Raw genomic sequence first — 15,898 nt, 5'->3', positions numbered from 1 at the left:
TCCATCCGTGGACTTGGTTCAAATTCAAGCGCCCTGTGAACCTGCATGGGTTTCATGCCAAGGGGTAACTACAGCTGCACGTTGCGACAGTGAATGATCGCCATCTGTTCAGGAACAAGCAGATAATTATTGTGTGATCCACTTCGAGGATGTTGCCTTTGTTGACGTTGACATTGGAATCCCATTCAAACCACTCAGTGGGTAGATAAAGACTCATGGCGCAGGCAAAGAAATTGTTGGCATCAAGGTAAAGAAAGTGATTGGCGGCTTTGCTCGTGTTGTAGCCTTTGACCTTCTTGTTGTTTGTTGTTGGCCTTCACTTACCATTTGGAGGTCATGGAACCCCCCCCCCTCGCAGTTCTTTCTCAATGAACAGATACATGTCATAATCAGTGAATAAAGAAAGAAAGACCAGGTGTGGAGAAATACCATGCTGGGGTCTTTGTCATTACTGTTTTAAGGACTCTATTCTGAATATCTCAAACATGTTGGCCAGTAGGCAGGTCGATGCCGTCTCGTCAAACCTGTACCAGCCATCCATGTATTCGCAGTGGTAGATGCCCTTCCTCAGTAGCAGAGGTCAAGTCTCCCCAGGTGTATCGTCAGGTGGTGTCAAACTTGTTGGGGTCACTGGTCTTCACTTGACCATCGAACAATGACAGCAGGAACTGGATGCTATAAATGAATTTCAGACCATCTAATGAGATGAGATGTACTTTTCCATGCTGATGGAGATGCACGTTAGGTTGGATGATCAGGTGAGAATCGTAACCGCAAAGATTGTGAAACACCACAGGGATTTTAATGGTTTGGGGATTGATTTTAAGCGTCAGGTTGCATGCGGTGTGAGCAACACCCAGTACTTCAGGGTGACGTGGCAGTGATTTCCAATGACATCCCCATTCAGGGATGGGTTCCAGGTTCCCTTCAATTTCCCTTTTATCATCATCAGAATCAAAACTGATCTGAAAAGACAGACAAGCCACTCCCAAATTAGAGGAACAAATTGTTATGTTACAAGTTGTGTCATGCAAAATCCTTTTGGTCAACCATGATTTACTACAACTCGTAAGTAGTTTTGATTTTTTTAACTCGATAAAAACAAATCTAAATAGAATTTTCTATCTTGGCTGGAAGCAAATAGAGGTCGAACTATCCAAGAAATATATACTACAGGCTTCCACAACGCTCACTTTGCCCTCACAAACAACACATTTAGCACGAACTGCAGGGTACGGTGGTAATCTGTGCATGGTGTCACCATGTCACATGACCTCTTACACCAATAGACCGATCCAGTCTGTCAATCAAAGCTGGCGCATGCGTCGATTTCGGCCAATCAGCAGGCCGGGCGCGCATTGTGGATTTGTCAGAATTATTTCCGGGGTCAAACGAAGCCTCCGAAGTGATGAGCTTCGAATTCTGCCGTTCACACTCGCAATATCTATTACACATTGCTGCGATTTCATGAGTACCTTCAACAAACCTTTTGGGTGAAGACAAAAATAAAAGAGATTGATCAAGGAATGCGATTGGCCTCACGATCAGTTACTTGTCAGCACCGTCGTTCTGGAAACGACGAAAAGTAAGTCTGCTCAAAGTTGAGAATTTGCATGAATTTTCACACTTTCGCACATATGCAAAACCATTACCAATTAGATGACAACAACTAGCAGTTTAAGGATACGCAAGTGTCACAAACACGGATATTTTTTGTAGCTACAAAATTGTTTTGGCTTATCGTTTTAGTCAATTCTGGGCATTGGTTTGGTTAGACAATAAAGCTGAAACGAGACGGGCAAGAAGGCCGTGACACAATGTAAACAAATCTGATAGCGATCCAATTTCAGTTAGGGAAGACCAACATGGCAAAACTTGTTACATTAAAAAACAATGTGATAATATGGTTGCCTTCGATCTTAGATATTCTTAAATTTGTCACACTTTTTATAATGTTGTCAAGTTTCAAAAGCACAATCTGAAGGGCTACTGTGCAGTACACTATCTGTTAATAGCGCAAAATATTTGCAGAGTAATATTTTTTATTCAAAGGAACAGTGTAAGCAGATGTTTATCACGCAATATCCAAAATATGAAAAGCATTTCAAACGAGTGTCAATAAAACCATGCCTTTAATTATTTCGGAATTTCCATAAAGAGATGTGGATCGAGACGAAAACTACGCGAGAAGAATAGTCTAGTGACTTTCTGGAATACTGGAGGGAATTAAACCAAATTGTAACTAAGAGAATATTATTTGTTTATAATTTTTGTTACAATATATTTTTTTCATATAGGAGTGGTACATTGGCACACTTTAGGAATAATACAGTCAGTAAAACTGTCATTTTAATTACTTCAATGGAAATGATAGCAAGATATCTTTTTAGAATCTTGCATCCTTTAGCAAACGTAGAAAGGTAATAAAATAAATAGTAATACAGTCAATTATAAATATACCTAACTGAGAGACATATTCGATTTATGTGGTTTGAAAGCAGAATCATTGATACTTAGACAAGACTACAGGCATGTCATGGCAGGGCAATAACTTGGCACTAGTTTCTTGGCTCCTTAGTAACTAAGTTTCTGCTTTAAGATGTTTTTTTTTTTTTAAAATAATATATTAGTCGGAAAGTGATTACTCGTATCGTCACTCATATAAAAGTTACTTCAACATCCAGAGAGTTTGAAAAAAAAGACAACAAATGCTACGTTTAGGCCACACCCTGGTCAGGCATTATTCAGTCTTGTAACAGAATAACTTACAAAATCACAGTTGACTATTCATGTATATTGAAACACAGATTTGATGTGATGCTTCTTAGAAATCACCAGCTTTTGAGGAGGTTACCAATGTTTTATGACAGAGCCAAAATGGTGTTTATCAAGATGGACAAATTGTTCAAGTTGTGTTGATGAATGGTTATTTGGAAAATTAGCTTCATTTTAAATTGCACACTGGTTTGCAGGATGTGAATGCTTTAGGGCGTTTTCCTAAAGTTTTGTTAAAACGTTTACCACTTTTTCAAACAACTTTATATATTTTGATGACATTAATAAGTATTCCAGAAAAGGAAATTGATCAGATTTCGTGTTATGTCCTCTAGGGATATGGTCTCAGATATAATAAAACAAAGAATACTAGCGTCATTGTTTAAGAAGCAATGATGTACATCTGTAATTTTATTATTATTATTTATTTTTATGTACATATGTAATTTTTTTGACAAAATGCTTTGAATTTTGGAGATATCCTTTGCACCTTATGTCCATTAGTAATTATCTAGTTAACTGTTTTGGTAACTGTGGATCCTCTGTTCAGGGATTTTATTGTTTCTGATAGATGGGTCAGAGTACAGGTGCAGAATGTATTCTGGATCTTCTTTGTGTTATAGTGGTGTTATATACCTGAGCATAAAATCTGGCAGTTCATGAAGTCCAGTATTGTGAAAGTTTGTAAATTTGGATTCAACAACAAAGTACACACAGAAAAATAAATTGAATAGGATGATTAAAAAATATATTTCCATATATTAAGTGTCATTTTATGATGGTGTACAGATTTGAAGAGGAAAAATTCATTGAGATTTACTGAAGATTAGCTGCTGAATATTTGCTTCTGAGTATGTTTCTACTAGTATGGAAATATTTTTCTGGTTTCTTACTCAAAGGTATAAACCCATGATTTCACATAAGTGATTGAACTAAATTTGAACATCGGATAAGAGATCGAACTGAAGGCTCCTCGTGCAGTGTTGACAATCTATTTATAGATACTGAAATGATCTGCAACTTGAACATGTGGTTGTGATCCCGGTTATTATAGAATTACGATTGGAGTCTAGAGGTAAAAAAACAAATAACATACTTCAGTTTCACTTCCCTAGTATCTTAGACGGACATGAAATGCCAGACAGATTAATTATTTCGAAAAAAAATACGCTTCCAACACGAAGCCACTGGCCGAGACGATTTTTCATCGGTCATATAACTCATTTTCACTCGCTAATTACTGTCTGTCAAATAAGACATATTAAAAATAAAATACATAAAACTTTCCTCTTTAAATATCATTCACAAATGACGGATACCAAAGTACCACAAAGAGAATTCATCAACACAGTTCTCAATTATGTACGTTTCGCCGGAGGTGATGCCATTGTCAGAGGTTGTACCCCCAACGTCAAAAAACGAAGCGGACGGGGCTTATCTGGCCGGACTGGATCGGTCTATTGACAGCAGCGCAAAGATTCAACATACCTTTGTTGACCTTGAGAAACCAGCAAAACAAGCTTCTCTAACATTTCCTGTCCAACTAACTGAAAATTGTTCCTCACATGACATCACTGTGCTTTGCTGCAGTGCTCTGGCAATGAGTTACTTAACATGTTTGTGGTTTCCATGGCGATCAAGAGACAAGCAACGACTTTTGGGCAAGATTTAATCAACCAGTAGTTTTTTAAGAATGAACTTTGTGCTCCACTAATGATTAACCACAAATCTTTCATATGTAATGGTTATAAGATTACAATAAACAAGAGTTTATTTGTTCTTCAGAGCCTGGGGAAAACCCATCAGATTTGGTAGAGTCTTGGCGAGAACACTCGGGTTCTCAGAGAATGAACTACAATCCCAAAACACTATCACAGGTTCGAGATTACCAAGCCTCATCGTCACAGCTGAGCTGTCAATGCGAATGACCTTCCAGGATGCTGAGAGCCATGCCAATGAAAATGGAAAAATATGAAGGTGGAACCGAATTGTTTTTGGCCTTGAAGAATAAGAAATTAACAGGAAGCGATATCACGGAATTTAAAATTTCAGTTTTCGATAAGAAACAAAATCCTATAAGTATATGATACCTCGGTGTCAAGCTACACATAAAATAATGACTCAGCCTTCTGGTCTTGGAACAGACATGCAAATGAGAAAATGTCTGACCTTGGGGATTTGACAAATGGCAAACTACGCCTTTCAAGTGAAAATCATTTACAAACTCAACAAAGTGCCCTCCCTCAGCAGCAGATCCGGCACAACCTAGGCGATTTCATAGATACTGGAGGAGCGGTCATCAACACGCGGTACAATCTAATTTGCAACAACAAGAACAAATGGACGGTATCCCCAGTGTTCGGTCGAAATCACAATCACCATCCGAAACACACAGTACACGCTTGTCTTCACCAACAACAAAACATGGGTACACGTGACATCTAAAATCGAATGGATTCTCAACATCATGCTTGGTTCTCCCTACGTTTTCATAGAAAACAAAGACCACCACCTGAAGGAAGTCATCATTGTCAGCACACTGTCACGTAAAATACACTATCACGCAAACCTGGCACGCAAAACATGAGGTTTCAGATGGTGTCAAAATTTGACACCTTGGGTCGACATCTTGGAAAATCTGCCAATGAATTCCACACTGGTCATCTACCTTGGCAAGATACTGGCTGGCAACAGCAACATCGAAATCATGAAAGGGATCAAGATTACAGTGGACCCAAAAAACACAATACAATGTTTGCTCCGTTCACATGCAGGTAAACGTGAATGCATAATCCTATTTGCAGTCATTGTGACTGTGGAAGACACAGTATCACTCACCAAAATTATCCAGAAAACATACATAACATGGGTTTGAAGTGCACGTTTCAGAAATTATCTGAAAACCAACTGGAAACTAATTCATAAACTTACATATACAATGAACCAATCTTCCATCATTATGCTCAGCAATCTCAGGGATATGGAGGGATTCAATCGGTTTGGCAAGGAAAACATCGTGTATGGTTAGGTTAGGTTAGGTAGTGGAGTATGCCTCTGGCGTCGTGGCCCTTGCATGTGCCCTCTTGTTTCTCCTCTTGATTATATTGATGAATTGAGCCCATTCATTATTTCTGTTTTCAAGGGCTTCTTTAAGATTGTTGTTGGCTGTTGACCTGATTTCATCATATTCGGGGCATCTGAATAAGATGTGCTCAAGATCTTCCTCTTCCTGATTACAAAATGTGCAAATGGGGTCAGTTGCCAGATGATATTTGGCTAGATAGCTCTGACAGGGAAAGTGGTTCAGTCGGATTCTAGAGATGGTAACTTGATCCGTTCTTTTGATATTTTTGTAGAAAATTCTGTTGGGTTTTTCCTGCAGTTCAAAGTACTTTCGACCTTTGCTGTTATTGAGCCAGATATTTGACCATTTATCACTAGAGGTTTCCTTCACTCTGCATTTCAAACTAGGTAGAGATGACATAGGTTTTAGCAGAGGGCCACACTCAGATGCTTGCTTGGCAAGTTCGTCAGCCTTTTCGTTCCCAATAATCCCTACATGGCTTGGGATCCATTGTAGGCAGATGACAGTTTTCAGGGTTTGTAGCAGACTGTTGATGGCTTTGGTTTGATGGTAGTACTCAGTAGGTTTGTATGACAACAGAGTGTGCAGGGATGATAAAGAGTCAGTCAGGATGGTGTAAGGACCGGAGTTGGAAAGATCTTTAATTTCCAGCAAGGCTCTTTCTATTGCTGTAAATTCTGCACTGAGGATTGAGCAGGGGGTGAGTGGAATGATGACACTACTCTCATCGTCTTGGAGATATATGCCTGCCCCAGCTTTTCCATTGTTTGGATCCAGGGAGCCGTCAGTGTAGATCTTTCTGTATTCTGAATATTTAGTCTGGATTAACTCCAAGGCTAGCATCTTCAACTTGACTGGGTTTTCTGACTTATTGGCTTGTTCTGGAATTGATGTTACTATGGTTGGAGGTTTCCATTGCCATGGTGGTATATCATTCATGATTGCTGTTGGAGAAAAGTTGGGGTCTGACCTAGAAGGGAGATAGATGTTTCTTTCCTTGAGTAGCCTGCTGGATCTTGCATAGAAGGAGTTCTTTGCTTTGTTTTTCTTGAGATGCCCTGGAGAATCTTTTGGAAGGAAGTGATTTTTAATCCTTCTGTTCAGGATAACTGATTCCGAATGGATCTGAAGTGGAGGGATGTTTGCTTCTATCTCAAGTGACCCAACTGGCGTGGTTTTCAGAGCACCAACTATGAGACGGAGAGCACAATTTTGTAAGGTTGAAAGTCTTTTCATTCTCGTTGGGCAGCATGATGACCAGATTTCCATGGCATATGACATCTTACTCCTGATAAATGTCAGATAGAATGTTCTTAGGGTGGTAAAATCGGCCCCCAAAGCTTTTGATGAAATGACCTTCATGAGGTTCAGCCTCTTTAGACAGTCATGATGTAACCGGTCAATATGGGCATTCCATGTGAGTTTAGGGTCGAGTGTTAGCCCTAGTATTTTCGGATTTTTGTTGTAGCCTATTGACCGACCAGAGATTTGTATACCAAGTTTGTCAAGTGGCAACACATGTTTTCGTTTCCTGGTGTGACATCGTGTATGTCCTGCATTCAAAAGACACTGTGTACGAGAAGGTGTCACTGGCAGACTTCAATGAGCCTGACTGGTCGATCAACATGACCCTCACCTCACCCTACATATCTTTCAAAAAAATGGTTACGTCTCCTAAATTAAGAACAACAGAATCCTTCTCTTGTCTTTCATTCCAGGTGATAATGTACAAGACTTACAAATTCCAGGTGACACAGGCAGCATGTTAGCTTTAAACAACATTGCTTTTAATGTACAGTTCTGCATACTCTATTGCCAACAGAATGTTTTCGATTTAGGTACCAAATTACACACCACACCAGTAGATCGTGTCTGCTGGTGTAGAGGCAACATGTGGGACTTCGGAGCAGCCAGCAAGGATGAACAATTTTATTCATCCTTCAGGAAGCCTAATTCTGAAAAAATAAGCCCTAAAGGGGACCTGGTCCAAAACTATCACTTATCTTACTACTCAGGGTTTTGTAAAGTGTAACTATGCTGGTAACAAGAGATTTGAAACCAACAAATGTGAGAACAATCTTCTGTGCAACAGCTGGTGTCATTCAAGTCTCACTTGTAAAAACAAGCAATGCAAAGCAATGTTTAAACTGGATAAATAAAGTGTTCTCTTTATTTTTTCGTGTGATTTAGGGGATTAACAGAACCTTGGCTACCAACAGATAGATGGTAAACAAGATGGATTTACACCATTCCTCTGACCGGGTGATTACAAGAAAGTTAAGTCAAACAGTTATGATCAACAAGTACACTACAACTAAAACTTGGAGCCAAGAGTCATCAGAAGATGACATATCCCCACGGCCCCCTACATGTTTGAAAGGACAAATAATCTGAGAGTTACTCATTGTTTTTTCAGACTAAGTTTGAATTATTTCCATGGAATTCATGAAAATTATAAATGCCATATATCTGTAACCAGCAAAGTCACAATTTCAAGATCTGTCTCATATATCTGCCAAGATCTGTTGAAAGATATGAAATGGTTTGCGAGTTGTGCTCTGTTAACAAAGCCCACCCCTCCGTTTTGAGACTAAGTCTGAAACGTTTCCATTGAAACCAAGAAAATAATACATCACAAAAACCTTTAAAAACCAAAAGGCACCACTTTGGGGTCTGCCACACATATCCAGAAAATTTTACGGACAGATTTAAGAAGTTTTTGAGTTTTGCTCTGGAAATGAAACACACCTCTCACTTTTCAGACTAGGTCCAAAACAATGAATGCTTTTTGAGTTCTGCTCCGGAAACAGAAGCCCATCCCTCCATTTTGAGACTATGTCCAAAACGTTTCCATGGAAACTGAGAAATAGTAAATCACAGAAACCTGTAGAGAGCAAAACACACCACTTTGGGGTCTGCCACACAAATCTGCCAATTTTTATGGACAGATATTAAGAAGTTTTTGAGTTCTGCTCTGGAAAGGAAACACACCTCTCACTTTTCAGACTAGGTCCGAAACGTTTCAATGGAAACCGAGAAAATGATAAATCACAAAAACCTGTACATAGTAAAAGGCACCACTTCAGCTTCTGACTGATATATCTACCAAGTTTTGCTGAAAAATATTGAATGGTTTTTTAGTTCTGCTCCGGAAACGAAGCCCATTCCTCCATTTTGAGACTATGTCCGAAACGTTTCCATGGAAACAGAGAAAATAATAAGTCACAAAATCCTGTATATAGCAAAAGGCACCACTTCAGCTTCTGACTGATACATCTACCAAGTTTTGCAGAAAAATATTGAATGGCTTTTGAGTTCTGCTCCGGAAACAAAGCCCACCCAACCATAAGACTAACACCAAAACGTTCCATGGAAAAACAAAAAAGATATGAATGCCAAAAATCTGTAAATAGCAAAAGGCACAACCATAGGCTGAAATTACTATATCTATCAAGTTTGGTCTAAAAATATTGAACAGTTTCTGAGTTATGCTCTGGAAACAAAATGATTACGGATGGACGGACAGACGAGGCGTCGACTATATCCCACCGCATTACATGCCGGGGGATATAAAAAGGTTTTCACAGGTAGGTGAAGGGGGATATATATGTTGGTTTTCACACTGAAGCAGACAGATTTGACCCTTGTCTTTTTTGTTTGCAATGAAATTAATTTGATACTTCATTTTTGTGTCATACTTAGAAGGATGAATGCATGAGATATCACAAGAAAATAGGACACTTTGTAAAGCTTCACGGTACTCATTTGACCCTTGTTTTGCTGTTACTGGTTGTCTAACAGAGATGCTGAGCACCTATGAAAGTACAATTTGAAGTCAAATACAACTTTAATAATATTACCAATTATATTCTAAGAAAAGGTTTTGTCTTGGCCATATCTTTTATGACAATTTTCTTTCTCAAACACTCTTTGGGTTTGGAATAACTGTAGACTAAATTCAAAATGTTGCAATGTTCATATTGCCCCATAATACATATTAAAAGAATTTCATTTCCAAAGGTTAAAAGATGTCCCAGTTAAACTTCACATGCAACTAAAAACACCAAACATAATTAAAACACAATCATCACATATTCATGACCTACAATATACATTGCTAGCTAAAGGCTCACTGAGTGTATATTAGAGATGATCTGTTTGATTCGCATTTTATGAGTATTATGAGTTACAGTGAGTGAGTGAGTGTAGTTTTACACTGCACTTGACAATATTCCAGCTATATGGTAGCGGTCTGTAAATAATCATGTCTGGACCAGACAATCCAGTGATCAACAACATGAGCATTAATCGGTGCAATTGGGAACCGATGATATGCATCAACCAAGTCAGTGAGCCTGATCACCCAGTCCCATTAGTCGCCTCTTGTGACAAGTATAGTAGTCTTTTATGGCAAGCATGGGTTGCTGAAGGCCTGTTCCACCCCAGACTTTCACAGGTCTGGTGAGTTGTAAAGAAAGTAAGATTGTTTATGGATAAAAACTTTTCTTAATGTATATGATGTGACATTTCAGTACAGATTCATGTACCATTGTCAAGCAAGAGTGACAATGGTATAAGAATCCATACTGAAACATTGCATCATATACAGAAGAAGTTGTTATCCATGTATATTGAGATGTTAGGTTTTGTTAAATACATGCTCATTGCATTTGTGTTCAATCCAGTCATTTAATATTGAGATGGTGAACTACAGTTGTTTGTCTAAGTAAACAGCAGGAATTGAAACTGACAGTCTGATTCCGCACCGGTTTCTGTCCGATTCAGTCATCCAGGAAAAATGGATGCAGTTTGTTTGTAACCCACTGGCAGGCAGACACATAGGTCTGTTTAGGTCAATTTTAGGTCAATAAAACAAACATAAAGTTTTGTCTGTGACAGAGACTGCTTTTGATGATCAACATGTTTTTCTGTTTCCATAGACATGTAGTAAAACATTTCAGTTTTCAAGCTGAGCACTTAACAACAAATAAATTTCTATTTCTAATGACACACATTCTTGAACTGGTTTACAAATCTGCAACCAACTTTGGGACCAGTGTATTTTTATTACTGCAGACCCAGGATGTTTGTAATCACAAGAAACATCACTTGTTCTCCAACTTCTCGGTTAAAGCCAGCAACCCTAATCAGTGTGGCTGCGCTATGAGCACAGCACAGCACAGCACCAGCACAGCACCAGCACAGCACCAGCACAGCACCAGCACAGCACAGAAATTAGTGAATCGTTTGAACTCCAATTTTGCATGTTTTTTTTCATCTCGTTAATTTTCAACTTTCCAAGTTGAATTTACATTTTTGATAATTTGTTACTGTAAGTTCATATCGAAAGGTATCAGAATCTGCAAAGTAGTGTTTTGAGTTGCATGTGACCTTTAAACTTGACATTTTAAAACTTGGACTGGAACATGGACAATATAGGATACTGCCACTGCCAGAAATACGGAGGCATTGTTTTAACTTTATTGGTCCAGTATTCCTAAAAAGATTCCAACACTGGAAAAGCATGCAATGACCACAGACCAACTCGACTTTCTGGCAAGTACACCGTAAAATGTGCAATATACAACAGAAATAAGAATTGTATGTGAATTTTTGAGCTTAGAATGGAGTGCTGAAAGGAATACTTGTTGACTGGTCCTCACTGGTATTTAGACAGCATTCTTTAGTGAGTTTGAGAAAGTGTGGTGACAGAGGACTATTTTCAACAGCTGCAGGCTTCTATATTCAGTGAGCGAGTGAGTTAAAATTTAAAGTCATGTCGGCACTATTTCAGCCATATTGTGTGTAGGCTTCCAAATTACTTACCCAACAACTTGTTTGGCCAACCATTTACCATGATTAAGCAAGCGATGACATCTTATTTCTGTTTGCAACATGAGTTGAAGTCCATCAACTGGGACTCGACTGAAGCTGTAGCCACTGAAACATACATGAAATAATTTAAGTTTCCTATCCAAAACTAAACAAGTTTAATGAGGTCTTGAACTTCCTCTACAGAATTTCTCTGAAAGTAAAACACACAACAACCAAACCTCATGATCGTACAACTAAAGGTAATCAGAAGGCAGTATATTCTTATGACTGGTAATGCATTTCAAATCTGCAAGTGTCAAAATCACAAATACAGTCTATTACGTTATCCAGATGGTTAATGTGTGGTGCAAGGAGTCAGGTACAGTGGAATCTGTCAAATTCTGACCTTGGCTAAATCGGTTTTCTTTACAATTCGGACCTTAGTGGTGGTCCCGGCAGAACTTAGTTATCATTACACAAACGCTGAATAAATCAAACTCAGTATAATTCGGAATTTGGACTAAAATCTCACCCCGATAAGGCAACTGACTATGAAAACACGCTGATTATGTCAGACTTCCTGCCGGAGGTGGAGTGAGTGGCCTAATTAGCAGTCCCCGACTTCAAGCGAATTGTCGGGATAATCAGTAAACAAACAACTCAACCAAGAGGACTCGGCTCAGTGTCACTCAGTGTCACTGTCATTTTATTATAAATAGAAAACAGTCTTAATTATTTTTCATCAGTTACCTCCAAAGCGAAGACAAAAATGATGATGATGAAACGATGTCAGATGTGTCTCATGTTGAAATGATGAACATGTTACAAAGAATGAGACAATTTGCATAACATAACAATGAGAGAATGTTGCAGCCTCTTTTCAGCTTAGACGCAATGACACAGGATGTTGCGCTACGTCGGTGATTTTTCAAGCACAAACAGGCAGAATTGAGGCAGTATTTCTGTAAGTGAAAGTAAAATTGACCATGAATCACAACATGATGATCAAGTTGATCAGTGAAATTGATAAATTAATAATAAATTAATAATTATTCATTTTACACTAGTGTATTGTTGTTTATTATGTGTTTTCACTGTTGTGTCTGAAAGTTCAACTTCGTCATCAAGGGAGCTAACTCCTGTCAAATTGGACAATTCGTACTCTATGTAATTCGGAGAAGTTAGTCGGTCCCCGTCGAGTCCGAATTTGACAGATTCCACTCTTGCCCCATCCCACTGTAAAAATACTGTTTTGTGTTGATGAAAACTTGATGAATACACTGGTTGTTTTACCCAGAGTTGTTTCACGGGATGTAGTGGGAAGGAAAACCATTGAAAAGTCTTGTCAAGGAAGCCCAACTATATTCCACTTTTTGCCAAGTTAAGAGATACATAACATATTCACATCAGCCTCACGGATGACCTTGATGAGTTCACATACCGTCCTGGAATGAGCTGTGTGAAGGAAGCTCAAATATATGCCAACTCTTAACAAGTTGAGAGATACGTAACATATTCACATATTTCATATCAGCCTCATGGATGAACTTGACAAGTTCACATATCTTGGAATGAGCTGAGTGCCAAAGATGAACTCCCTGGCGATCTTGCCATGCAAACATCTGACTGACAGTCATGATTGGATTATGGTGGATGGAAATTCAAGCCTCTCATGTGCTGCCACAGCACCCTCTCAGACATAGCTGGATTGATGCAAACAGTGGGGAGGATGCTGATATATCTGTCAGACTATCCTGAAGACACGTCTCACAGTGTCTTCTTTCAGAGGCATTTTAGAAGTTGTATAAAGAAAGGAAAACCAAGTTCTGTGGATAGACTTCTTTATGTAGCAGTGATGTTTAACTTTGTATTTTCAGATTGTGTTTTATTTAAAATGTCAATAAAAAGCATACAAAAAAGTTTGTTGGAGGCGTTATACAGTTTTGCAGTCAACAGTATTATTTGTGCTTGTTCTCTGTAGGCCAGGCTAATGAATATGCATTTCATGTGCATTTCATGTTTATCTGAATCTTTGTTATAACATAGAGGATTTTGATTGCTTAAAGGGGCACAGATGTGGAGCGAATAATGTTTCTCGCCAATGGTCTAATTATGAAACCAAACAGCAAATTTGCGCCCACTCCCTCGACCGTGACGGACAAAAGGGACTGGGCTCCGGTCCACATTAGCAGAATTTCTTCACCTGAACAGTCAGGAGGCCAGATGCCCATCATATGCCAGTATTTCAAAATATCCATGGTATTCCCTGTCTGATCGTAACAAAATATCCCAGCAGTGTAGTTTTTTTTTTATGCTTGGGTGGCATAGTGACTGATCCAATTTGATCCTAATTTCCGTGTTTTGTAATTCGATATTTCATCATTCTATGAGAAAATATGATGTCTAAAGGCATGTAGCAAGCCATTTGTTTCAGTCTGAAAGATTGCTTTACATTTAGATTGCTTTACATTTAGTTCTGAGTGATGACCCAGTTGTGATAGCAAATATCATACGTAAATTTTGGTAGCTATGGTGGCTACCCTGGTTTATTATCTATGATAACAAAAACACACAGTTGATTTATTTGAATTCGTAAACTAAAAACAGTGACATTTGCCATTGGTAGAGAAATCTGAAAATGTTCTTACGTAAAAAAAGAGATTACGCCTATTTATCCAAGTACACAGCAAATGCCTGTATGTATTTCTTATGTAACGAAGTTCTGTTGGTATCCTCAATACAGTTTCGGCCCATAAGTGTTTTCAGGCTGCATGCGACACAGAGACTACATCTTCCTTGCTGTAACTTGCATTTGATGGTGTAAACCTACACGTATTATTTGTCATCATTCTCTTGGTGGTCAGCTACTGAATTTAGAACACGTATAATTAGTGATAACACCACTCAGGTTACTCAACAAAGGTTCCCATTTGGCATTTCTCCTGTCTGGAGTAAATACTCAACATTATAAATTAAGGTCTGTAATGGCAAATGTATTGTATGTTATGTAATATGCACATGTGAGTTATGCAAGAGGGTTTATCAACTGAGTTACAAAAACAAACATTGATCAAAGGATTAACCGATAACACACTGATTGATTAATTGAGTGAGTGAGTTTAGTTTTACGCCGCACTCAGCAATATTCCAGCTATATGGCGGCGGTCTGTAAATAATCGAGTCTGGACCAGACAATCCAGTGACCAACAACATGAGCATCGATCTGCACAATTGGGAACCGATGACATGTGTTAACCAAGTCAGCAATTTTGACCACCCGATCCCGTTAGTCGCCTCTTACGACAAGCATAGTCGCTTTTTATGGCAAGCATGGGTTGCTGAAGGCCTATTCTACCCCGGGACCTTCACGGGTCGATTGATTAATTACTTTTATCTTTGTCAAAAGGCAGTGTGTGTAGATGTACTAATCTATACTGACTACACTCTGTCGAAAAGTGCGAGTGTAAAAACAACACCCTTCTTTCGAAGAATTAACCACCAATGCATTGATTGATTGATTGATTGCTCATTATTGGTTAAAGGTCACATGCACAAAACACAACTTTGCAGTTTCTGGTACCTTTCGGTATGCACTTACCGAAACTAATCATAAAAAATGCCAATTCAACCTGTAAAGTTGAAAAAAAAAACGTGGTGAAAGAAAAGCCCGCGAAATCGGAGTTCAAACGTTTCACTAAATTCCCCCCAGCGCTGGGGGGAAAACTGGTTTCAACAGCTGTGCTCCGCTGCGTCCATAACGCATGCGCATTGAATAGGTTCGTGGAGCTTGAAACAGTATGCATGCCCAGTGTCTTAAGTCGTGAGCAGTAGTCTAATCTTGGTTGTGCACACAAACAAGTAAATAATCTACTCGTTACGTAAAAAAAACTTGTTGATTGTGGTAAGCAGTCTCTGTCACAGAGAAAGCTCAGTGTCTGGTTTATTCACACCTATATGTCTGTCTGCCTGTCTACTTAATGACAACATGCAATACACAGCTTCAATCATTGACCACGTGCAATTTGAACTTAGCACTTTGAACTTAGCACCTATCAGACTATACGACAAAAAGAAAATAAGTTGATTTATGGCTCGTGCACCCGAGTCCCGTGTCTGCCACATTATGTAATTAGGCACGTGTGATACACATGACATGTTTTTATGTCTGTGGGTTGCAAACAAACTACATTAATTTTTTTCGGATGACTGGATCTGACGGAAACT

The 15,898-nt window shown here is 38.8% G+C and overlaps 1 protein-coding gene across 2 annotated transcripts in view; it reads right to left on the bottom strand.

Annotated features, from left to right (window-relative positions):
* The window catches only part of LOC137273701 (nonsense-mediated mRNA decay factor SMG7-like), a 523,786-nt gene that overhangs the window by 219,328 nt on the left and 288,560 nt on the right, over positions 1 to 15,898 (bottom strand). For both annotated transcript variants that reach the window (XM_067806500.1, XM_067806501.1), the window contains exon 15: positions 11,687 to 11,800. In XM_067806500.1, coding sequence (XP_067662601.1) covers positions 11,687 to 11,800 — 114 coding nt within the window. The remainder of the gene's footprint in view (positions 1 to 11,686; positions 11,801 to 15,898) is intronic.

The sequence above is a fragment of the Haliotis asinina genome, chromosome 2 (assembly GCF_037392515.1).
Source record: "Haliotis asinina isolate JCU_RB_2024 chromosome 2, JCU_Hal_asi_v2, whole genome shotgun sequence".
NCBI lineage: Eukaryota > Metazoa > Mollusca > Gastropoda > Lepetellida > Haliotidae > Haliotis > Haliotis asinina.
Note: the sequence above shows the minus strand (reverse complement) of the source record. Positions and strands in the feature narration are given on the sequence as shown.